Source organism: Rhinatrema bivittatum, chromosome 17 (assembly GCF_901001135.1).
Source record: "Rhinatrema bivittatum chromosome 17, aRhiBiv1.1, whole genome shotgun sequence".
NCBI lineage: Eukaryota > Metazoa > Chordata > Amphibia > Gymnophiona > Rhinatrematidae > Rhinatrema > Rhinatrema bivittatum.
This window is the reverse complement of record NC_042631.1, coordinates 33,880,882-33,906,229: the sequence shown is the minus strand read 5'-3', so window position 1 is coordinate 33,906,229 and position 25,348 is coordinate 33,880,882. Positions and strand designations below refer to the sequence as shown.

The following is a 25,348-nucleotide window of genomic DNA, read 5'->3' as shown; positions in this document are numbered from 1 at the left end:
AGGATCGTCCAGTGGCGAACCGGAAAGAGGCTTCTGATTGGCTGAGAGAGTCTAACCCACAGCATCGGCTTTCATTTCCCAGGAGTGTTTGCGTCATTGTCTCCCCGTCAGCGCCCGAGGGAGAGCAACAAAGATGGCGGACTGGAATCGAGGTGAGTTAGGAAACGGGACTGAAAGTAAGGCAGCGACAAGGAATCGCCTCACTGTCGCGCTGAGGAGGGAGAGGAGAGGACAGGTACCGGAGAGCGAGGTTTCTAGAGGTCTGCCAAGCCGTGCGCGGGAGCTGCTGGTCTAACTCCCCGTCTCCCGGCGGTTTTCTACGCTTTGGGTTGCCGTCTCAGGAGGATTCCTCCTAGGGCAGGGGTGGCCAACTGCGGTCCTCGAGAGCCCCAAGCAGACCAGGTTTCTAGGCTGTCTACAATGACAGTGTATTGGATAGCTTTGCATACAAACGAGGCCGTGCACGCAAAGCTCTCTCATGCCTATTTATTGTGGATAGCCTGAAAGCCTGGCCTATTTGTGATTCTCGAGGAGCGGAGTTGGCCATTCCTGACCTAGGGTCATCAACTGCCCGGTTTTGAACTGCACAGTCCAGTTTTCCAGTCAGTTGTGCAAGCGTCACCGGACACTAAAACCCGGTCAAGACAGCAAGGAAAGTTCTTCTGTTGTGCCCAGCCAGGGGCCAGTCAGATATAGGCATAGCTGTGGCTGCTGTGCTCTTTCTTTGAGCTGCTGGCACAGGCTCCCACAACCACAGAAGAAGAGTCAAGTACAGGCTTACAGGCCAATGCAATAATCTGGGTGCTAAGAAAATGTGTGCGGATTTTCATGTCTGGATTTAGGAAATTGGCTATGGTGCCAAATAATCAGGCCAAAAAAGGAGTGCAACTATGCCAAGAAAGAGCCCGCTCCAGCAGTCCACTTCAAAAGGGTGCTGCTGGGACTTTGAGGGGGAGGAAGTAAGGGACTTCTCACATTTTCTCATCTCCAGGGCCTCCCACCCCCTCAAATCTCCAACCCTATGAATGCAAAACTATTAAATCTGGCCCTGAGTACTTCTCACACATTCAAACTCACTTTGCTTTATTATGAAAATTTGAAAAGTTACTTCTAATTCCTTCTAATTCATTATACAAAATGTGTGTGATTAGTGTACCTAAAATGTACAAAATGAATATTAGTTGTATTGTTACTGCAGCATGTGTTTTTTGAGAAGTGATGTTGCTGTTGAAATAAAAAATTAAAGCAAAAATCATACATGAAAGCATCAGTGTTGATTTTTTTATGGAATTGCACTGGTTTGGTGAGAGAATCTTGAAAAGAAATACTTCTCTGCCTACACCAACAAGATTTTTATAGGAGATGTAACTATTAAATATAGTTACATCTCCTATAAAATATATGGTGGAAACTTTTGCAGAATGTTAGTCTATGGACCTTCCCCTGTTACAACTGTTCTTAATAAAAAAGCAGTATGCCATCCAAACTAGGTATCTAATGATCATGTATAATTCCTTAAAATAATAGAATAAACTTCACCATCTTATTTAACAAAAGTCCAAAACCTTTTACTCAATGTGAGATAACACTGATTTCAGAATAAGATTTAATTGATCACCAGAGTAAATGACAGCAGGTAAAACAAAGTGGTCCATCTGTTGTGCTCAGCAAGGAGTTCAAAGATTGTAACTGCTGTTCTGTGCAGGCTACCTCAATTCAGAAAAGTTATCGTGTGTTACCCCATTTTTATCCTCTTGCCACAAGGGGTCCTCTGTTTTTATTCCATGCCCTTTTGAATTCTGTCATCAGTTTTGTCTCCACCACCTCCTCTGGGAGGGCATTCACTACCCTTTCTATGAAAAAATATTTCCTGCCATTGTAAATGACAAAGACCAACATTCTATACTGTTTCTTCTGTTATTTGATCATGAATGGCTAAAAGTGTTTAAAAATAAACGTTTAACTATTTTAAATAAATAGCCCATCCAATCTGCCCACTAGCAATTTGTCTATTTTGGGTAGATGTGCATACAAATTTCCATTTGGAACCCATCACCCACTCCCCCCACCCCACTGCCTGTCTTTTAGGATTTAACTATTGCTCTGCGTAGGTTACCCCCCATACTTTCTAAGCAGTATTGCTGTTTTGGGTTGATTGCCTTCTCATGTGCTCCATGGTTTGCCCTCTTGGTTTGTGCTGCCCTTTATAGTTTCACCTAACGTGGTTATTCTCTGATGGGTAAATGACATTTTTTATATGTGACTTCTGCATGGTGCTAAGAGCTTTTCTCTCCCTCTCCTTCAGGTCAGAACTCCAGTGCAGTGGAACAGATGTTGGATGCAGAGAATAAACGGATGGCAGACAGTCTAACCACCAAGGTCACCAGGCTTAAATCGGTATGTTTAAAGCTTATTTCACAAACTTTCTTATGCTGGCATTTGCCCAAACCAACATTTCCTCTCTTCTGTCCTTTGAGCAGCTGGCACTGGACATTGATAGAGATGCTGAAGATCAGAACACCTATGTGGATGGCATGGTAAGAGCTTGTTCCAAGGAAAATAGAGAACTTCTGCTTGTTTCTGTACCTTAAGTTTAGCTTTGAAACAGTTCTTCTGTATTCATGTTGAATAGTGGTGATGCCTTACAGACCAATTATAATAGATTTGAGGTGTAAGCTTTTGAGGGCTGGAGTCTGCTTTAAGTGCAAGACAGTTCACCTTTATTTTTTAAACATTTCCAAATTGAATTCTGCCTGCCACCATCCTAATTCCAGGATTGTTGGAAACATTGCTGCTATTTTGTAGGGTTTACACTGACAGACAGGAATGCATTGAAGCAAAGAGCTGAGCAAGTTAGTAGGTGCTGTCAGACTTATTTGTTCTTAGAGCAGCAGAGGGAAGTGAAAGATGGATGTATACAATTTACCACTCACTTTGAAACAATCTTCTTGATTGATAAATACAATCTGAGACCTGGTACCCCATGACAAGTATTTTCAATTATCTTGATATAGTTTAGAGAAATTCTTAATCTCTGGTGAATGTAACCTGCTTCATAACATCCTCCATACAGAGCTCTGCAAAAGTCTTCACACCCTTGTACACCCTATTTATTTATTCCTAGTGTGTAGCCAGATGGACTTAGGACCAATGGGTCTGTGCTCCCCTGTCAGCAGATGGAGACAGTCAGGTTTCAAAGCTGACGTCACCCTAGATACACCCCTGCAGTCACCTCAGCCCTTCAGTATTTCTCCGGCTCCAGCAGATGTGGACATGCTTTCCCTATGGGGATCGCTGTACCTTTTGGAAGAAGAAATTCTACTTTTAAATTGGAGAAAAGATTGAGCCCCACTTTCATGTGTTGATACCTAAAGGTCCCTCCCCCACTTAAGAATTTCTGAGATCCCTCAGAGGTGTGCCTTGGTCCAGTAGCCCTGTTCCCGGCATGGACTTTGCTGCTGAAGCAGCTGAAAGGCAGCGGGTGCAGGAAGCTGAGCACGGCTTTAACGACCAAAGCCCTCTTCCCCCGCAGCCGGAGACCATCTCTGTACTCAGCCAGTAAGCACTGAACCCAAGTAAGTAAAAACAAACAAAAAAAAAAGATTCCTCCTGATTCAGAGAGGTTTTGGTAAGACTTCCTCTGGTTTCCTTGCTCGGCGTGCTGTACCAGTGTCATTCCCGATCCTGTTGGGGTAAGGGGAAGTGGATTGAGTAGGCTCCGCTTTAGACTTGGTTGGCACACCACGTGGTAGGCCGCAGCAGCGCCATCTTGCGTGCGTTTGTGTGTGCTGTATTGCCCATCATAGAGCGTCAGCACGAGCAGCGCGTGTTGGCTCTGCGCACACGCTGTACACACAACATCATGTGCGTATGTACAACTATAGCTTACTAAATGCAGAATCCAAGTAAAGCCGGGTGCATGGGCTCTGCGTGCGTCTCGCCGCAGCCCGCTTAGGCACCTAAAATCTGTGCACATAAAATTTTAAGTTCAAGCTGACTGAACATGCAGTTGCCAATGGCTTCGGCAGCAAAGAAACATAAGCGCCTTTCTCTCTGTGCTGCTTGTCATATTAGAGCTGCATAGTCTGACCTGGATTCTTGCTTATGGCAGCACTGTAAGGAAGCACAGGGAGGGTTGGCCTCCCCAGACTTTGCTAAGCCTGGCTCCTGTCATTTAGAGGATGGGTCAGCCACAGCCTTAACTGGAAGTACCCTAGCCCTCAGTACCCCCGGGACTGGGTAATCCATGGGAGAGGGAAATTCGGTTGCACCTAACCCAATACCTCCTGGGCTAGGCATGGACCCGGCTGCCTTCTCTTGGGTGGAATTTTTCAAAACCTTTGTACAGGTGCAGTCTGCTGCCTCACTTTCCCCTGTCCGGATGGAACCTCAGCTGGTAAGCCTTCCCTCTTCCAGTCCTATCAGCAAACATCGAGGTATGCCTAGCAGGGACCCGGATGGCATGGATGAAGAGAAGGATCCAGATTCCTTGGAAGATGGGGAAATTCCCCCTGGTTTAGAACCATTTCGGACCATGTTACAGTTTTTCTATGGAGACGAATTGCCAGCCCTGGTTTCCCAGACCCTGAAGATGCTGGGAGTTTCTTGGACGGACTCTACAACGGAACCAAAGAAGAATCCTATTCTGATTTCCGTACGGAGAGCCTCTTCCTACTTTCTAGTACCAAAAGCCATGCAGGAGTTGATTGGGCAGGAAGGGGATGCTCCAGAAGCAATTTTTAAAGGTGGACGAGCATTAGAAGCTCTATACCCACTGGATCCGGCAGTGAGAGAACGTTTGCATTTCCCTAGAGGGGATGCGCTGATTTGTGCCATCTCTAAGCAAACAATTATTCCAGTGGAGGGAGGAGCGGCCTTAAAGGATGTGCACGATATCCAAATAGTTTTATATCAAATAAAAATACAGATCAGCACCATGACATTAAAACACAACACAAAAACATTCTAAACTCTACCTTCCTCATCATTACATTGGGAATATAACCTTCAGTAAAATAACTCACCACAGTACAAATAGCATTACTTATCTATTACTCTTATTAGCCTCCCATTATTCACCCTGAGCATACCAGAATCCGCTCATACCTTTAATAGATCAAGTTCTTAATGACAAAGGCTGACTGTTCCACAATTTTAGCACCACTGTTGAAAATGCTCTGTTTTACTGAAGGAAGGTCTTAACGGATGAACACAAACAGATCTCCTATTTTAATTAACACAGTGCAATTTAAATGCTGAGGTGGGAGGGACCTTTCCCTCTTAATGGTCAGAATGCCAAAACAAGGATCTTAAATTTGCACCTTTTTTGCCATCGGCAGCCAATACAATTTCAAAAGCAAAGAGCAGGTGGGAACCCGCCTCCAACTACTGCTTATAATCCTTGCTGCTCTATTCTGTATTATCTGGAGTTTCCAGGTAACTTTCCCTAGGAGGCCCAAGTAGACAGCATTATAGTAGTTAACTTAGGCCATTAATCGCTGTTTTCAAAGCACCCAGTATGAGAAGTGGACAAAGCTGTTTCAACCGTCTTCAACCTGTTATGCATCGTGTGCAGCAGACATAAGCAAACAGGAGTCCAATTTAAACCCTAAATATTTCACCACTGAAATAGAAATATTCAGGCTCTTTATTACAGTTATGTAAATCCTTATGCCCGCCCTACGAGATATCAGTTTTACCTACATTTAGTTCTATCAACCAAACATTCATTTAACTGGGCAATACTTGATCAGTTTTTTGAACTGGAATGAATTGGGGTTTGCTACGACAGGGTGTGAAGACGTATGCAAGCATGACTTAATTTAAAAATAAAATCATGTTGGGAATTTTTTCTATAATTGTTCTTTCATGGTGAAAGTAGTAGAGCAGTGAAGCAATGCATTTTGATTTGTACTTTATAGCGCAGAGAACATGACAGTTGTAGAGAGAGGTGAAGTTTTTTGCAAGGCACTGTAGAAAACTTATTACTTGCCAATATACACCTAGTGCTCTAAGGTACAGCACCAACAAACTATATATATATATTTATAATATAAAAATGTAAGAATTAACAAAATATAGATCTGTGGCAAGCAGATTTATTGTTTGACTGCAAAGGATTGGTATTTACATGTCAACATGTTCAGAACTCTAAAATTTCTCCTTGCCATCTTCTACTGAACCTTCCCCTCTTTCTTTCTCTTAAGGATTCGGATTTCATGAGTGTGACAGGCCTGTTGACAGGCAGTGTGAAACGCTTCTCCACCATGACACGCTCCGGCCGCGACAACCGCAAACTCCTGTGCTATGTCTCAGCAGGACTGATTGGCATTTTCTTCCTTCTTTACTGCCTCTTGTTCAGAGCTCGGACTTAAACCGAGGGCATCCTTCCCTGGGACTATGATAGCCAAGCCTTGCAACGTCCAGTACCCTACAAGGAGTTGCCCAGATCATGTCACAAGCCCTATGTCTAATCTTGTACCAGCTGGTGGATTCTGGTCTGCTCCCCCCACCTCTTCGAGCAGAGGAACCGGTGTTGCCTGGGGTGAGGCACCTGTCTGACGTATTGCTGTACATCTTTGGGAAGATTTGGCCATTTTGCAGCATTCCTCCACTTGTCATTTCCTGGCTGGAATAGAAAACACTTTGTTGGATTTCTACAGCTATTGGCATGTTTGCCAAGCTCGAGCCCCAGCCATAAAACAACAGTTGTAATCTGAGTCTGGTGTCAGTCTTGTAAACTGTACATCAGAATAACTACACTGAGTTTAGAGGTTTGGTGTTGGGTAGCAGTCACAATTTACTCACTGTGGTGGTTTTAATACTGAATGTGAACAATTTCTCTCGCAAATTGAATTGATTTTGAGATGTGGCTAGATTTTATTATTGTGCTCTGTATGGAACCAAATCCCCAAAGCAGAATCTGCAAGTTTGCATTAGTTGGAGCCACTTTCTTTGCTCATCCTACTTCCATTACACTACTAATTTCCTAATGCAGAAGGATCATTGGGATGGGCTGTTCTCTGATGAGCATGCTATAAGGCAGGGCTACACATTCTTACTCTAACTTTCTTTTTACTTGTGAATAAATTATATAACTTTTCCATTTTAAGAAATCCCACAGGTGTGTGTTATGTCATCTTAACACACTTTGTGTATGTGTCAAGCTTGGGCCCGATATTTACACAAAAGGTTCTTAAGGGTCACAAAGAGGCTGAGGATTTGGGATAAAGCAGGACTATTCATCAGATACTTTTGCATACAGTTGGTCCAAGAACAGGTTAACTTGCATATTTTAGTTACTCTCAAAATCAGGCTTGTTTGTTGCGGGCAGGAAGCAGAATTGCGAACCCCCAATTTATATAATCCTAACTCGTGGACTTCAGTACAGGGTATAATCAACTTTAGGCAGGGAAACATATCAATTAGCAGGGACGCCAGTGGCCTGGGATTTTGCAGTGGTAGGAAGGCCCTTACACTTGGGGGTAGATTTTACAAATTTGTGCACATGCGTACTTTTGTTTGCACACCAGGTGCAAACAAGAGTGCGCAGGATTTTAATAGATACGGGTGTAGTTGCGCATATCTGTTAAAATCTGGGATCGGCGCAGGCGCTGAGCCGTGCAGCCTGCTTCCGTTGTTGCACAAGTTACGCCGCAGGCGTGCGATTCCCAGGCGCCGTTTGAGGCCTTGGCCACGCCCCCGAAACACCCCCAGGCTGGAACCACACCTGCGGCCCTGCCCCCAAATGACGCACCGCTGCAACATCCCCCCCCCCCCCCCCCGGAAAGCTCCGGGGGCTTGCGCGCCGCCGAGCCTACTCAACATGGGCTTGGCGCATGCAGGGGGAACTTCGGGCAGGTTTTCGGGGGGGTACGCGCGTATCCCTTTGAAAATCTGGCCCTTAGTTTTCCACCACAAGAGACGTAAGGCCAGGTCAAGCAGCAGCAATGGTGTTGGAAGCTGAAACATCTCTTCCCCTAACTCTACCCACTGAGTGCTGAGCCAGGCCTATTAATCTAAGAGCAGTAGCAGTGGCGTGTTGGACCACTTTCTGCTGGCCTAGCATATTGCACAGACACTTCACCATGAGGTTATATGCATAGACAGAGGAAAAGAAAGCGGCCTAGGAGCTGTTACTGCTGCTGAGAGATTAGTATGCCTGGATGGGCAGAGATGCACAGGCTGATGGAGTGGAAAGAGGGGATTCACGCTAAGGCAGTAGTTAAAGTGTGGAGCATATCAGATTGAGGACACAAGAGGCAAGGGAATATTAGTAGAATGACTAATAGAAGAGGCAGGGTGCCTGGAGCAATGAAGGGATTGGTATTAGACGGGTGCCAGTGGATCCCCCATCTAACTTCCCTCCTTACCCAGCACTAATTTCTAAAATTCCTTCCCCCGCAAGAAAGAATGAGATAGGCAATGCAATAATCTGTGGCTTAGTAAACCATCCTCTGGCTTTCAGCATACGGTTTTAATGCACAAATTAAAAATTTTTAAAAATCCCAATGCAGTAAGCTACTATTATGCTAATGCATCAGGTATTAAGAAAAAGCACACAGACCGGAAAATGTGCATTTGGCCCAGGCTGAACTTACGTTTTAACTCTGAGGGGGGATTGGCATTAGGAGAGAGTACTGCAGCAGCTAACTGCAGCCAGCTCGCCGTATAAATCTAAACTTATCTGGTACCAGGAAGTCTGAAACTTGCTCGTCTGGTTGAAAGTACATGGCTGTATTTTAGGCTGAATGGAGAGAAAGCCTTGCTGGGGAAGTAGATCAGGATAGGGAAACCATGGGTCTAGATTTAACTTTCAGATTTGCTCACAAGCTGCAGGGGCAAAGTTCATGGAAATCTATGGACCTTGTAAGCAATTTTCACAGAGTAGATCTATAAGGTACAAGCTCCTCGGATAAAGTAGGTGGGGTGGAAGAGGCTGCTCCAATACAACATTAAGCAGTCACGAAACGGGATTACTCAGTATTCTTCTTTATTGGGAGGGAATACACACAAAGTCTGAGCTCATCCCAAGAAACTTTCAAATGCATTTTAAATCAAGCATACAGAAATCATAACAGCCCAGATGAACATTGATGTTGACAGGCATTCACAAGTTTTTAAAAAGCAACATTAAAAGAAATATTTGTAATTTTTTTTCTTTTTGGGGGGAGTTTGCGCTAAGAATTTTTAATCACTGAAGGTTCTTACTAAAAGCTCCTAGCAGTGCCTTAACCAATGTCTTTGTGCAACCCTAACCCAGTGGAATCGGACTACATTCAAGTAAGCTACGGCCTGATTGGAGGTGGTTTTTCAGCAGGCCAGGGAGAGGGAAAGTTACCTGCATATTCAGCAGTACATGCCCGGCTAAAGTTAAGGCAGCTGTCTTCTAACTTGAGCTGAACGTCAGCAAGCGCCAGTTAAATTGTCGAGAGGATGAGTTACTGGGACAGAATTTCCTCGGAGGGGGACGCAGAGGAGAAAGGCAATTTAAATCTTGGTTTTTGTCCTTGGTAACCTCTTGCCATTTTCTGTAAACGTTTGGTCTATATTCCTGCCCAGGGGTTCATGAAAATTGTTCCATCATTTATCATCAGCAAAAAGCATGTATCTGTTATGATTACTATTCATACAGTGCAATACCATAGGGCCCCAGGTCAATATTAAACAAAACAGTCAGAGACAGACAATATAAACCAAGCTGAGGCAACAGAAGGCCCAGAAAACAAAAGCAAGGTTTATTATTTAAATCTTAGCCATTTTAGTCCTGTCTCAGCAGGATTTAAAGTTTTCAAATAAAACCAACTTTGTTTTCTTGACATTCTGACCCATCAGCCCCATTCTTATGCGATATCTAACGCTGCCCCTCACAACCGTCCACGAAACTGAGAAGCTGTAGTGTGGCTCCAGAAGGAAAGACAGGAGCCTTGAGAAACGCAGGGGCCTTTTTGCAGGTTTCCTCGGGTCCTCTCACTCTCCCCTGTAGACCACCGAGTTGCTCTCGGTTTCATCGATCTTCACTTCGTACAGCAGCCCGGCTGGGAGGTGTTTCTGCAGGCTCCCCCAGACAAACACCGCCAGGTTCTCCACAGTACTGCACAACAACAAAATGGCAAAGGGAGTGGAAAACCGGTAAACAACTCTGAAAGCACTGAGCAAAAGAATGCAGCAGCTAGAAGCGGCCCATGGAACCGACCAACTCGAGAGAGAAATTCTGCATCATGCACCGCACCTTCAAAAGGATATAAAATGGCCGGTGGTCTTTGTTCTAAAGCATATGGGGAATAGACTTAAAGACGTAAACATTTATAGCTTTCAGGAAAGGTGGCATAGGGGAGATACGATAGAGACCTTTAAATGTCTCCAAGGTCTCCATTCACAGAAGGCAGGCTTATGTCAACAGAAAGGAGGCTCTGGAACCAAGGGGGTCATGGGATGAGCGTGATAGAGGGTAGACTTAGGGTGGTGGATGCATGGAACAGCCTCCCCTTGAAGGCGGTGAAGCCAAGGACTGTGTCTGAATTCAAGAAAGCTTGGGCCGAGGACAGAGGATCTCTAAGGGAGCAGAGAGATTGTAAAGCTGTATAGTTCGTGTGGACGGGCAGGCTAGATAGGCCTCTTTTTTTGCCATCCTGCTCCTGTGTATGGTGGATGCCCAATCCTACCTCTTAGAATATCAAAACTACTTTGAAACATTGTTGCAAGTTCCCTCTGGCGCTGTCTTTTGTAACAAAAAGTCCATTTAGGAATGGGAAGAGATGGCTAGGCTAGAATATGCCTGGGTCCTTTAAGTTCCTGCTGCTAGTGGTTCTTTTGTAACGCTGTACCCTTTGTTTCTAATCTCTATTTTTATACTCCAGAAAAACACATCCCTGCTCAATATAATAGTTGCAACTTATCCGTATCCATTCTCCGCTGTAACAGTGCTTTCCAAATTAAAGTGGTGTTTCTCATAGCCTAGACCAGCAAATAATGGCCAACCCTTTGAAAGCCACTGGTCAGGACCCTTGAGAAGTATTAATAGAAGGGAAAATGCTTCCAATCATCCCAGCAGGGTTCTGGTGGAAAGCGTTTGCATGTTTAATGATTCCTATTCTTATGTACTACTCTCTAATAACCAATCGCTAGAGGGACCCTCAGAATTTGCACAAAATGTGTAAAGAGGCATTTCAGGTTTGACATTTTAATTTTCCTCACTCCGAACATGAGCCAAGCTGTCTCTTTTCTTCATTACTGTTTCTGAAGAGGAACATGGAAAGCGAGCTGGCCCGTGCCAGCCAGGAGGCTGCGGGCTGGGGCATGCGTTTTGCTGGCCCATCCTCTATAGGAGAGAGACTGCTTGGATACGGGCGGTCAGACACTCAGAGGGTGACACAAGCTAGGGAGGCCGCGGTGGTGAGCACCATACGTACCTTACTACGTCAGCAAAGTAGGGGACGTCTTCATCCAGGTTTTTGTGGTCCAGAGGCTCCATGATTGCCTCCTAGCGATAGAGAACAACAATCTGTCACTTTTAATTCTAAATTCTACAAGTCCATCCACTGCTGTTAACCAAGCTGACTTAGGAAATAACCACTGCTCGTTGCAGGGGGTCTATTTAATGTTTGGGATCTTGTCAGGTACTTGTAAGCCTGGATTGGCCACTGCTGGAAACGGGATGCTGGGCTTGATGGACCCTTAAGTCTGACCCGGTATGGCAACTTATGTTCTTAACCTAGCCCAATGTCTTTAAAAAGGTAATTATACGCCATGAACCAGTGACCATGGTCTAGTAACCACAATGATACATAATGGTACAGCGAATTCAGCAATACTATCATGTGGAGCACTTTACCTTCCGTTTAAAAGTCTAGAGATAAAAGAAATACAAGGATTCAAGTTTAAGAAAATAAATCCGTTTTGGTGGTCATTTCCAAATGTCCCATGCCACGGTGTTCATAAAGACAAGGACATTTAACAGAAAAGCTCTCCCAGCTGTTTGCCTGGGCTTCTCTGTTCTCCTCCAGGGTCTCAACCCAACAGCCGAGCCCTCTCGCAGCTCTCTTTTATAGTCCACGACTGGCGGACGATTCCTCCAGTACACGCAGTGTCAAACACTGAGCAATAGGAACGTGTACTGTGGGCGTACAGGATGGTAGGGGAGACCAGAAGAGAGCAGCTTGGGCCTTATTCAGTAAAGATTTTTCCATAGGCACAGAATGGGAAAACGCACGTCTTCACTCAGGCCCTTGCTGCTTATTTTGTTCATACCACAAGCATTTAGGATGTTATCAGTTTCTCTTGCTTTCTGAACAACATAATTTTTATATAATTGCTGGCTAAATAAGACCACATGGGAAGGCTGTATGTTTTGAAAAGGAAATGGAATTTTTTCATGTATTGTTCCCCTGACGAAGCCTTTAATTAGGTGAAACTTAAGACTTTGTTGGCTATTTGGAAAAAGAGCAGGTGTGGGGTTTGTTGAAAAAAGATTAGCTGTGTTTAACAAGACCCCTTCAAGTATTTTGTTTCATATAAATTGATGCCTGTGGTATGTTTTAATTGTTCTGAGTGTGAGATTGATACGAGCGTGGTGTGTAGGGAAAATATGGTGTATTTTCATTTTAATTGTGTGTGTGAGGGGTTAACAGCATGTGTATGATTGATTTGGGAAGGAATTAATAAAACAGAATTTTATAATAATAATACTTTTTTTTTTTTTATATTAAGGTTGTGGTCCAGGGTAGTGTGTGTGTATATATAACAACAATATGAGGCTGAACAGTCATGCACAAAATGAAATCAAATGTTACCATGCATACTTTTTACTTTTTTGTTTATCATCAGATATATTCGTAAAACTTGAACTCTAAACTTCTAGGCACAGGAAAATCCATTAAAACATTGCAAAGTGACTCATGTCGCTCAGGTAGATCTTATCCTTCTTTGAAATCAGAATAAATAGTCCTTATCAGCGAGCCAAAGTCAGCATGGGCTGTAAACAGACTGAAGTCCCTGAGATGAAAGTTCAGAGGGCACACAGAAATCAATTGCACTTTTAAATCCAAAAACGCTATCCACATTTTGCTTACCAGGCTTCAGAAATGGCTGAAACACGGAAGGCTAAATGCTGTTCGGTGGTTTAAGCCAGAACCACACACGTACTCACTCAAACACTGCAAAAAAAAAGCTCAACCGCCTCCAAGTTCTTCCATCCCTACGGAGATCACTAATTGGTGCCGTGAGCACCGTAAGTCCGATTCATCAGAGCTTCTCTCCCAGTCTGTGCCTATGGGAAAACCCACGTCCCAGCATGCAGTGTCTGATATCGAAGACGATAGCCAGAGCCATTGCTGGTACTTGCAATTGGTTAAAGATAATATTCTGCAATATTAGCATCTTCTAAAGCACCTCCGCGTTTATACTGGGGTGGATCTCTTTCAGCAGCTTTTAACAAAAGCACCCCTTCGGAAAGCAGCATGCTGGAGTCAATGCGGAGTGGTAAATTCAGGCCTTATGTTAGTGCTAAAGCATTAGCTCTTGATAGTGCTGCCGCTTTTCAATGTTGGTGTGCTTTTTGGCAGGAAAGATGAGTTTTGAACCAGCAGCTCTGCCCATAGTGTTGATTCTGTGCAGTAAAATATGCCATAGTGGTAGCCCACGTTTCAAGATGACAGTCAAGTGGCACAGTGTACAAGCTATATCTTCCATTACATCCAGGGCAATGTATGAGCACACTAAAATGACAATGGAAACAATTATCCTGAGATCAGTGACAGAAGCTGCAATGTTTCCTAAACTGCCACTGCCTAGGCTGCAGCATATGTAACTGAACGCCAGCGCTACAGCGAAAAATGCTCTTACCTCCATATACTGCTTGAGATCTGTAAGGTTCATTACCATACCAGTGACAGGATCAACCTATGGAGAAAGATAATACACCTTTGATTTTCCGCCCTTTAAATGGTCTTCAAGCTACAGTCAGTCACTGAGTGTAGTTCTGAACAGGGGACTGAGTTGTGTGCGCTCAGGTAACAGTGGGGCCGAACGCTGCATCTGATTCAGATCAATTGGTAAATGTTTAAGCCTGCGCATGCTATCCCCATCTCCGAAGCATGCAAGTCTCCAAGGCCAAGAGCCGACAATATTGGTAAGCCCCCGGCAAACCGCCCCCTTCACAGCACCTGCAGCGTATAAACTTCTAAAAATACTCAGGGAAGGAGAGTTTTACAAAACAGGAGGCGTGAGCACAACAAAAGTTGCACACATTTTGTTTCAAATTAATCTAACTTTTTAAAAATACAATTACAGCAAAAAAAAAGAGACATAGGAATAAAAGTCAAAACAGGCAAGTTGATGTTTTGAAGGATAAGGTTTGTACCTCAGCTTACATCAGACCCGAATGCTGATCTAGGCTACAGAATGACTGAGTGACAGATTACAGAGAGTGGAGATAAATACGAATTTAATTTGGAGGCACGGGGAGTGATAGAGCAGCACAGGGATCAGTCCCCGAGCCTGTTCCAATTACTCTCTCCATAAAGAACGCTGCAGAGGAGCTGGAAGGAAGGAAGATGTGCAGCAGGCGTGACGCTTCATGGGGAAATGGAAAAGATGAAGGACTTAACAACAGCTTGAGGAGGGACCAAGAGTAAGGCAGCCAAAATTTGGTGCAAAATAAAAAAAGTACAGACATGCATTTGGCACCTAGAAACATAATGGTGATAAGGTACTGATGACCGACAAACAGGAGAGGGGTCCAAGGATGCTCATATCTAATGCCAAACGGTAAGAGGACAGTGCGGAAAAAGGGAGGCAGTGATACCACGGTATACACCATTGGCAAGACCTCTTCAGGAGTATTGTGTCATCTCTGGGAAACGCACCGCCCGGCGGCTTTACTCAGAGCAGAAGCGGCTACCAAAAGGGTGCCAGGAGAGACCTGAAGCAGGGAGTGCCATCCATTACAAATCCCCTCACATGGTCTCTAAGCCCCAAAGCCCCTGGTAAGGCCCCACACTCACGGAGGGCAATTGTCAGCCATTTCCGCCCAGCTTGCAGGTAAAAAAAAGTTCCACAACGCATGCGCTGTTACCCACATTCTTGTCCCCACTGCAGGGTTCGGTCAGGGGAGTCAGCAATGCACATGGTTTTTGGATTTTCAAAAGTACAGGCATCGTTTGGTTGGAAAAATTATCTGCAGGAGATCCAGGTGCAAATCTCTGCAGGGACTTTTGCCTTAGGCAGCTCTCACTTTGTGAACTGTTAACAAAGCCTGCAGGGGAAAAGGCACCTATGGAGCTTGCAGCAACGCGGGTAGCAGGAAAGTTACTCCCCGCCCTGACGATTTTCCTATGGTTATTTGTGGGAAAAGCGCAGCGCTGTTTTCTTCCAGATCTCAGCAGGCCCCGCGGCACCGCCGCGGTTCTGTGTTCGAGCGTGAAGTGGGAAGGCTAGAGGACTCTTGCAGAGATCTGCAGGCCCAAGATACGGGGATGGGAAAGAGACGCAGAACCCGAGAGAGAACGATGAGCAAAGCGGCCTGGAGTTAGGAGAGCAGGGCGCTGGAGCAATGGGAGCAGAGTCGGCAGGAACGGGCTGGTCCGCACGGCCTGCTCCACTGCCTCCTGCCAGCCGTGCCTTCCTCTTCCTTTCCTTGTGTTGACCGGCAGCAGACTGAAATGGTCCCAGCCTCCCTGATCTGCAAGCAAACATCATGAGGGCAAGTCTCCTTTAAAGGCCTAAGTGAGTTTCCCAGAGGGATACAAAAGAGAATTAATAATATACAGGAGGCAAGTGCTTTTTAATGTAATGGAGGTCTCAGAGCAATGGATCAGGAAGACTGTAAGGGGATGTATTTTGTAACATGGCATGTCTTCACAGAGGGGAGTGCATATGGAGGAACAGGATCCCAGCAGAGGTGGCAGGGGCACGGGAGAGACACAGAGAATCGACTCTGTGGTACAGCAGCAGAGAAGGGAACTGGGCAGACCAGCTAAAACCACCAGGAACTATCTACCCTCAGGTGTGGTTTTATCTGCCACCAGCGCTTTTAAAAAGCATGAGGCAGACAATACCGAAGTTATCCCTCTAAAATAAGGTGTTTTAATCACTAAAATAAAAATAACTTAATATGACAATAAAACAGCTTACCTTTCCCCGTAGAGTCACCACAACTGAAAAAATAAAATGGAAGTAGGTCAAATGAGTTCACATTGCATTTTTGCTTTATTGCTTTAACATTTTACTGCTATTGTTATTTGCTCTTTCTGTACTACTGAATCTCTGTTAATTTATTTATACTCCCCACCCCCTCCCCTGTTCATTGTACTTTTCAATCTTTCAGTTGTAATGTAAACCGGCATGATGTTTGCACACTAATGTCGGTATATAAAAATCTTAAATAAATAAATGATGGATAATAAAAGATCTTCTAAAGAACAGTTAACCTCTAATGCATCACTGTCAGATTCTTAGGAATAAATCATTACAGGAAAAGATGGGGGTAATGGTGCATTGCTTTGGTAGTTACGTACTCTGTGTCAGGCCCGAGGTCTGAGCAGGGAAAATGCACAGCTTCTCTTCAGCCATGGAAGGGAATGTGATTGAGAAAACAAATGCCAAAGGCAATGAGAACTTACTCTTCTGTGATGATGGTCATTTGCATGGAGTCATACTTGTGGTCATGTGATGCCTTTAGAGGAGGTGGGCATTTGAAAGCTCTGAATCTGGTTGCTAGGCAACCACCAACTGTCACTTCCCCTTCCGTTAAAAGCAGGAAGTAGAAAGTGGGTGGTTTTGTGAATCAGGCGACAAACCAGTTTCAGGCAGCAAGAATGACAGAAAAGTCATGGAGATCAGCAAGCCAAGATTTCTGCCACAAGGGAAATAGAATAAATGGCGTATCCCACAGGTACAACACTTGGATCCTCAAGGGCCACAATCAGCTCTGGTTTTCTAGGTATCTTTGCCATGCAAATTGACCTGTTCTCAGACCACATGGGTGCAGATCTGTCTAATGAATAGTCCTTATTGATATTCTAAATACCAGGCCCATTGGCTGATCTAAAGGACAGGGGTGTGATGTTCTGCTTCGGTTCTTCCTGCTTTATTGGCTTCAAAACCTCGATTTTGCTCACTGGTGAGAGCAGTCTGCTCTGACTACATGGAGGCAAATTAAATAGCCTTGAGACAGTGGGTTCCAATGTATCAGCAGGGAGCACTGAAATGGTCACATGTGTGCCCTCGCCCATGGCATTACTTCCAGGGTTGCCACCATCAAACTGAGGACTTGAAGATAGCTCCACACCATTGGGTGTATCGTGTTCATCAACAGATGCACTTGGGACATCAACTATCTTATTCACATGGTTGGGAGCCCAGTTCGACACCCTGCTTGGTATCGAACTGGGCTCCCAGATATTCCAAAGACTGGGAGGGTTTGAGACTGCTTTTGTCCAGGTTTATGACCCAACTGAGTTCCTGAAGCAAGGAGGTCACCTTGTTGGTCACCTGGAGACTATCTTCCACGGACTTTACCCGGATCAACCAGTCGTCCAAGTACGGGTGCACCAGGATTTTTCTCAACACTGCCTCTACAAGCACCATAATCTTGGAAAATGTTCTGGGGGCAGTGACCAAGCCAAAGGGCAGTTCCCAGTACTGATAATGGCGACCAATACCGCAGAGCATAGGAAACATTGATGTTCTTGTCGGATTGGAATATGTAGGTAGGCCTCGGATAGGTCCAGGTAGGTTAAGAACTCTCCTGATTGTACGGCCATTATCATGGAGCATAGGGTTTCCATGCAGAAATGAATCACTCGTAGATGACGGTTGACGCTCTTGAGGTCCAGGGTGGGGCGAAAGAAACCTTCCTTCTTGGGTACGATGAAATAGATTGAGTAACACCCTGTATTTTCCTGGGGTGCAGGTACTGGGATTATAGCCCTCATCCTGAGGAGCCTTAACAGGGTAGGTTCCACTGTCTGCTTCTTGTTCTGGGAGTGGCAGGGAGATATAATGAATATGTCCCGAGGAGTGCTGTGAAATTCCAGCACATATCTTTCTCGTATGATCTCCAGTACCCATTTGTCCAAAATGATCTCGACCCACCATTGGTAGACGAGGGACAGCTGATCCCCTATCTCCTAGTTCCGAGGGTGGGTTGGTAAAACTTCATTGGAGGGTTTGGGGCGAACCTGAACCCGAGCCTGACCCTCTCTTGGGCTGCTGACTCCGAAATGACGGAGACCTCCCAAAGGACCAAGACCTCTGAAATGTCGTTTCTTTAGGGGTGAAAGCATTGGGAGCCTCAGGATCGACCTTTCATGGGCGAGGGGCACAGTAACTGCTTTCTCTTATCTTCTGGTAGCCGGGGTACTGGAGATTGGCCCCATTTACTGGCCAGCTTTTCCAATTCGCTTCCAAAGAGGAGTGATCCTTTAAAGGGCATCTATGTGAGATTTGCCTTGGAGGTTGCATCTGCTGTACAATTCCGCAACCATAACTTGTCTTCTGGCCGCCACCACTGAGGCCAGTTCTCTGGCCAAGGTACAGTCTAGGTCCAAGCCCGCGTCAGCTAAAAAGATGTCAGCGGGTTTCATAACCGTTCTGGAATTCGCTCCCTAGTCATCCCCCTCCTGAGAGAGGAGCAGGCACGAACGAGCTACCAGGGCACAACAAGAAGCAATCTGTAAGGTCATTGCTATCGCATCAAAGACTTGTTTAAAGGATGAACTCCATCCGCCTATTGTGTGCATCCTCTAAGGCCGCTCCTCCCTCCACTGGGATAGTTGTTAGCTTAGAGACGGCACAGACCAGCACATCCACTTTAGGGAAATGCAAACGTTCTCTCGCTGCCGGATCCAGTGGGTGTAGAGCTTCTACTGCTCGTCCACCTTTAAAAATTGCTTCTGGGGCATCCCCTTCCTAGCCAATCAACTCCTGCATGGCTTCTGGTACTGGAAAGTAGGAAGAGGCTCTCCGTAGGGAAATCAGAAAGGGATTCTTCTTTGGTTCCATCATACAGTCTGCCCCAGGAACTCCCAACATCTTCGGGGTCTGGGAAACCAGGGCTGGCAATCCGTCTCTATGGATAAACTCTAACATGGTCCGATATGGTTCTAAACCAGGGGGGATTTCCCCATCTGCCAAGGAATCTGGATCCTCTTCTTCGTCCGTGCCATCCGGGTCCCTGCTAGGGCAGTGGTCCCCAACCCTGTCCTGGGGGCCCACCAGCCAGTCGGGTTTTCAGGATTTCCACAATGAATATGCATGAGAAAAAATTTGCTTGCACTGCCTCCATAACATGCAAATTTTCTCTCATGCATATTCATTGTGGATATCCTGGTTGGTGGGCACCCAGGACAGGGTTGGGGACCACTGTGCTAGGGATACCCTTGGTGAGTCGAGGCATACCTCGATGTTTGCCGATAGGACTGGAAGAGGGAGGGCTTACCAGCTGAGGTTCCATCCGGACAGGGGCAAGTGAGGCAGCAGACTGCACCTGTACAAAGGCTTGAAGGCCTTCGAAAGAATTCCACCCAAGAGAAGGCAGCCGGGTCCATGCCTAGCCCAGGAAGTACTCTCCCATAGATGACCCAGTCCTGGGGTTACTCAGATCCGGGATACTTCCAGTTGAGGCTGTGACTGACCCATCCTCTGAATGGGAGGAGCTGGGCTTAGGAAAGTCCGGGGAGGCCAACCCTCCCTGTGCTTCCTCACAGTGCTGACATAAGCAAGAATCCAGGTCAAACTGTGCAGCCCTAATATGATAAGCAGTGCAGGAAAAAAAAGGCGCTTAGGTTTCTTTGTTGCCAGAGCCACTGGCCATGGTAACCGCCTGTTCAGATGGCTCATGCTTAAAATTTTATGCACACATATTTTCAGTGCCTACACAGGCCGCAACGAGGCCCGTGCACCTGGCTTTTCTTGTGAACGTATGTATGCACAAGATGATATGTGCACGGCACAGGCGCAGAACTGACACACACTGAGTGTACTGAAGCTCTATGGTGAGCAATACAGGCAAAAAAACGCACCGCCGTGGCCTTCCACGCAGTGTACCGACCAAGCCTAAAGCAGGGCCTAGCCCACCAGGGGGGCCGCTCAGAAGCCCACTTTCCCTTACCCCAACGGGATCGGGAACGACATCAGTATAGCGCGCCAAGCAAGGAGACCAGAGGAATTCTTACCGTAACCCCCTTCAACGTCTCTGAATCAGGAGGAAATCCTCTTTTCTTTTTACCAGCTGAGTACAGAGACGGTCGCCAGCTGCGGGGTGAGAGGACTTTGGCTGTCACCGTCGCGCTCGGCTTCCTGCACCTGCTGCCTTCCGGCTTCTTAGGCAGCAAAGTCCACACCTGGAACTGGTTACTGGACCAAGGAACACCTCTGAGGGATCTCGGAAATCACCTCAGGAATTCTCAACTGGGGGAGAGACCTTTAGGTATCACCGCAGGAGAGCAGGGCTCAGTCTTTCTCCAATTTAAAAGTAGAATTTCTTCTTCCAAAAGGTACAGCGATCCCCGTAGGGAAAGCATGTCCACATCTGCTGGAGCCGGAGAAATACTGAAGGGCTGAGGTCACTGCAGGGGTGTATCTAGGGTGATGTCAGCTTTGAAACCTGACTCTGTCTCCATCTGCTGGCAGAGGAGCATAAACTCATTGGTCCTGAGTCCATCTAGCTACACGCTAGGAAATCATTCAATTCTTTTCTTACAGTCTGCTGTAAGGCACACACCTCTCTTCCCTGCAGGTGTATTTCTGCACCCTGGGGTGGAAGTTGGGGGGAGGGCCTTTTTCCCATTGGATAAAATCTGAGCCATGCTGGTGGCCCTGCACCCAATAACCCTGGTCAGTAAGTTGAGAGGTCCCTCTTTCCCTCACTGGCAGTCGCTGCAGGTTTCCATCTCCCCTCTCTCTTATTCTTCCCCCTCCTGGTCCTCTCAGACCCTCTCTTTTCATCTTAGGTTCTTTGTCCATTTCTCGGTCTCTCTCAATGACGCTGAATGAGTTCTCTTCTGGCTGGCTTTTCTTTCTCCCCTCCCTATCCCCCACCCCCTCCTGGATAGGGCGTGAGAGGTCGGGTGGAGATCTGCAGGGTGTCTGGGGCAGAGGTTCTAATAACAGGGATAACTTGGATTACGAGCCCACAAGGGCTCCATGATCTGAATGTGAAATGCCTGAAAGGCAGACTATCAAATGAATACATAAATAAATACTGGCTTGTAGGGCTCTCAGCTTCTGACCTTTGTAGTTATGGCCATGTCCGTTTGGGTTGTTACATTTCCCATACAGTTTCTTGTTTTCTTCATCGGTCAGGGACTTACTATAGAAAATAAACAAAACAGACTATATCCATATTAAGAAAAAAGAATACACATACACGAAATTAAAAGAGCAACAACCATAAAACTGCATTTTGTGAGTACATAGCAAATGGCTCTCATGGGGATTCTGTTCTCTCATCTTCATGCAGTTTAATTCTTCTCTGGCTCCCGAATCCAAGTGATACTGATGCTCCCATAGCCAAAAAGGAAAGGAGAAGCCAGGGAAAGATGGCAGATTCCCCTATCTCCCCTGTACCAAGCGTGCACAGACACTCACTAACAAACCCATTACCGTGCCCGTGAAAATGCCTTCCCTCGTGCCATTTGTTTGTTCTTAACGAGTACCATTCACAATATTCAGGAATGAGGCCTTCAGGTCGCATGTGAGGCAGGTCTAGGGCCTCCAACTCATGGCTACTCCATTTACTGGCTACAAATCCCTTCTTCCCAGACTGAGCTACTGCACCGTGGAAATGGCACAGAAAGCTCAGGATGTGTTCTCTCTGTAGCTGGTGTCCTCAGACAATAAGCTCATCATTTATCTCCAAGTCATGTGATGTGATCCTGGGAGTTTCCTCTGCAGCAAATGAATATGTGGAGAAGGGCTTTTAACTGGGAGACAGATATATATCTTTGACCAGATGCACAGAGAACTAGGTCTTAGTATTATACAATGATTTGTATCACTGGAAGGAAACTTGTAGGTACTACCTGCTAGGAAAAATTTTGTGCTATATTCTAACACACAGCTGGCAATTTAGCAGAAAGACTTATAGCCCATCATCACTGATACCAAGTACCATGAGCACATCATCCGTGTTTTGGCTAGGCTTCATTGGTTACCTATGGCCTGGAGAGTAAGTTTCTGCCTGATGCTAACGGCCCTGAATATCTGAGATCTGTGTTGGTGGAAAACGTTCCTGATCGGGAGCGAAAAATCTCTGTGTTCCTCAGACTGAAACCTTTTCTATTGCTGGGCCTGTGCTTTGTAACTCACTTCCCTTAGAGCTGCATCAACAACAGGACTGTTTGGCCTTTTGGAAAAAAACAGAAATCTTTTTTTTTTTTTCGGTCAGGTCTTTCTGAGGGGGAGTTTTTAAACATTATTTTGTATGGGTGTTTAGTACATTTTGCATGAACTGACTGCAACTATTTTTGTTGCTCGCTTATCTATGCATTTTTTTGGCAGGTTTTACCTATGTGAACGGTATAGTATTTTATGTTGTTTCACACATATTACTGCATTTTAATGTGTGACCTGCTCAGAGCAAGCTTCTTAGGACTAGCAAGCCATGCAACAAGCCTGAGGGGAGCAGGGGATGGGAGCGCCTGGGCTCAGAGCAAGAGGCTAAGCAAGAAGGGAGCACGGAATGGCAGTGGAGGGCAAGCTGGGCAAGGAGAGGGGCCAGGAAAAGCTACAGCACAGGCAGGGGCAGAGACTGGGGTTTCCTTACAGTACACGTCATCTTTCTGCGAAACAGCAACTAATTCCAACTTATTAAGGGAGAAGGATTAAAGGGTTAATTCTTTTCCTTGCACAACTACTGACTCGGATTGTTGGGCTCAGCTACAGCAACACCAGCCCAGCAGAATAATAATAATAATAATAATAATAATAAAAAGGCTGCTGTCAGTCAGTGGGAGGGGGCGGGGCACCAGTGCCATTAACCCTGGGTGAATGGAGGCGAAGCTTAGCCTGCAGCGATCAGTGCCGGCGGGGTGCGGCCCGAATCACCTGTGCAGCCGGTGGGACGCACTGAAGGCGACGCTTCTGGAGAGCTGCACAGTCCGCAGGCCGCCGGGACCCGGCCCCGGCCCCGCGGCCCGGCTCTCGTGCGGCATCGCAGGCTCCGATTACAGCGCGGAAGACCCGGAGGAGAAAGCGCGATCGGCTCCGCTCGGCTGCCGTCCGCCCGGTCCCTGCCCACCAGCGCTCCCGCGTTAGGAAGGAACGTGGCTCGCCCCACCCCCCTTTCCCTCTACAGCGCGCTCCCTCCCACCATCTGGAGCTTGCAGGCAGAGAGCCCAGGGTGGTTAGGAAATAAGGCGGCCTGCGGGGAAGCTATATAACCGGACAGATCTTCCCTGCCTAAAGGAAAGGGAGTTCTTCAAATATTTAACAGAAAGACGAGTAAACATTATATAAAAAAAAAAATTCAAGAGAGAACTGGATTTACTAAACAGAAAAGAATTCATCAAACTAATTCCATTCTTTGCTTCCTGGTTCCTTAACTGCAATGGGCGCAGGCCAATGCAATAAAAGGCAGGCAGGGCCCATGCAGAAAATCGCTGGGCACCCATCGCAAACTTCAACTGAACACCAGCCCCAAAGGTGCAGTGAAGAGAATCCGCAAGGCAAGGGCTCATGAGAAATTTAAAAAATACGGTCCTCTGTGATCCCTCCTACTTTGTATCCCTGTGACACAACTTTACTGCATGTGGTGTTGAAAAATAAATGTACAGTGGCTTGATTTAAAAAGAAAATTATTTTGGATGCTCAATTTACACACCCATAGCATCTTCACAATCTCAGCAAAATCAGCCAAATGTGGTTAAAAGCAGATGCTCATATTGAGTTCCCATTGCAACTGTGGGCACCCAATGCATTTCTCCCCTAGCACTGCCCCTTGTTTAAATACTGCATTGGGCACCCAGAGGACGTGGCTGTGTGCACATCTTATTGCATCAGCTCCTTTTCCTAACATGCCCGATGCAGTATTTAAATGAGAGGGAAATCGGAGCAGCCTAAAAAAGGGTGCGCTATGGGAGAATTCTGCATTTCTGCCACTCAAAAGGAGTTTATTGCAGCAGGCGCTCAATATGAGCATCCGTTTTGAGCACTTTTTGGTTATTTTGCTGAGGTGTTGATTTTAATGGTGAAGTTGATTATAATGTTGCTACAGGTTTCTAAATTGTGCAGTCATAAGAAAAGTGGACTTCCTTTTGATCAAATCAATATACATATATCTTTCTCCACTGCAAGCAGTAAATTCAAGAGTCAGGATGATAGTAAGGAGGAGGACACATTTATCACAACACAGAAGACCATATTCTTTAAATGTTTCTCATGAGCTCTTGCCTGCGAGTTAACTTTACTCCATCTCTGGCACTAGAGTTAAATTCCCCCACATTAAAAAATGTGCATTGGGTCCCCAGCCTTTGGGGGCTTTCGAATGTATTGGGTGATAATAACTAACTCCAAATTTGCTGGGCCAACTGGATGGACCATTATGGTCTTTTCCTGCAGATAATACCATGTTACAATGTTAATATCCTCAGCTCTATGGAATCTAAAGGGAATGGGTGCCATCCAGTTCACTTTTGTTAGAGTGTGCATTTCAGATACACTAATCTCCTTCCTACATTGGACACTATTATTGCACATCCAAAACGCGTACCCAACTGCAAGCAAACCCCTGTGCTAGGCTGGATGAACCTTATTGCATCAGCCTTTTAGAGCATAAGAAATTATATAAACTCCACGATCAACCAAAAAAAATCCTGTTGAGGATGAGTGGAAGAGATTCCTATATATTAATAATAATCCTATTTCCCTCAGTTTAACAAATCACATAAAAGACACAAAATTTGTAAATGACCTTCATAATAGGCATCATTGATTTAGTGTAGCCATTATTACTCAGTTTTATGCTTAATCATCAGTCCTTTTATTTGATACCAACTGATAGCCATTAGAATATTGTATGTGATTTGTCTTTTAAAATTATATACATATTTTATTCCTTGTCTTTCTGCTCAACCAGTCCAGAATATGTGGGTTTCATCCCCTCATCCAGTAGGCAGAGTTGTGTAAAAAAAAACCAAACCAATCACCTGTATGTAGGTCCTGAATGGAACCAGATACAGTCGGTGTTTTCTACCTCCACCAATTGGATGGACAGTTGTGGACAAGCTTCAAGTTGTTTTTTTAATCAAAGAGAATTTTTATGGCTATTTCAAGGTTGTGATATAGTGCTTAACTTAGTCAAGATCACTAGCATGTTAGGAGCAAGCAGACTTCTATGATTCTGGGATTA

General features: G+C 45.6%; 2 protein-coding genes across 2 annotated transcripts; one reads left to right on the top strand and one right to left on the bottom strand.

Moving 5' to 3' along the window:
• Positions 1–8,511, top strand: BET1L (Bet1 golgi vesicular membrane trafficking protein like). Its single transcript, XM_029583128.1, has 4 exons — positions 1–152; positions 2,306–2,397; positions 2,481–2,537; positions 6,207–8,511. The coding sequence occupies exons 1-4, from the start codon at positions 134–136 to the stop codon at positions 6,372–6,374; spliced, it is 336 nt and encodes a 111-aa protein (XP_029438988.1). The 5' UTR covers positions 1–133; the 3' UTR covers positions 6,375–8,511.
• Positions 8,512–8,975: 464 nt separating this feature from the next.
• Positions 8,976–23,246, bottom strand: PTS (6-pyruvoyltetrahydropterin synthase). Its single transcript, XM_029583127.1, has 6 exons — positions 23,047–23,246; positions 21,231–21,310; positions 16,132–16,154; positions 13,843–13,899; positions 11,412–11,482; positions 8,976–10,093 (listed from the first exon to the last, which is right to left on the bottom strand). Exons 1-6 carry the CDS (start codon positions 23,151–23,153, stop codon positions 9,970–9,972), a joined length of 462 nt encoding a protein of 153 aa, XP_029438987.1. The 5' UTR covers positions 23,154–23,246; the 3' UTR covers positions 8,976–9,969.
• Between the last annotated feature and the right edge of the window lie 2,102 nt (positions 23,247–25,348).

What these genes read in the sequence shown, in the direction of transcription:
- BET1L (XM_029583128.1), top strand. An exon ending in AGGTCACCAGGCTTAAATCG is followed by an intron (nt 2,398 to 2,480) that starts GTATGTTTAAAG and finishes TCCTTTGAGCAG; the next exon opens with CTGGCACTGGACATTGATAG. An exon ending in ACACCTATGTGGATGGCATG is followed by an intron (nt 2,538 to 6,206) that starts GTAAGAGCTTGT and finishes CTTTCTCTTAAG; the next exon opens with GATTCGGATTTCATGAGTGT.
- PTS (XM_029583127.1), bottom strand. Translation starts at nt 23,153, where the DNA reads ATGCCGCACGAGAGCCGGGCCGCGGGGCCGGGGCCGGGTCCCGGCGGC. An exon ending in ATCTCAAGCAGTATATGGAG is followed by an intron (nt 11,483 to 13,842) that starts GTAAGAGCATTT and finishes CTCTATCGCTAG; the next exon opens with GAGGCAATCATGGAGCCTCT. An exon ending in TACTTTGCTGACGTAGTAAG is followed by an intron (nt 10,094 to 11,411) that starts GTACGTATGGTG and finishes GTTGTTGTGCAG; the next exon opens with TACTGTGGAGAACCTGGCGG.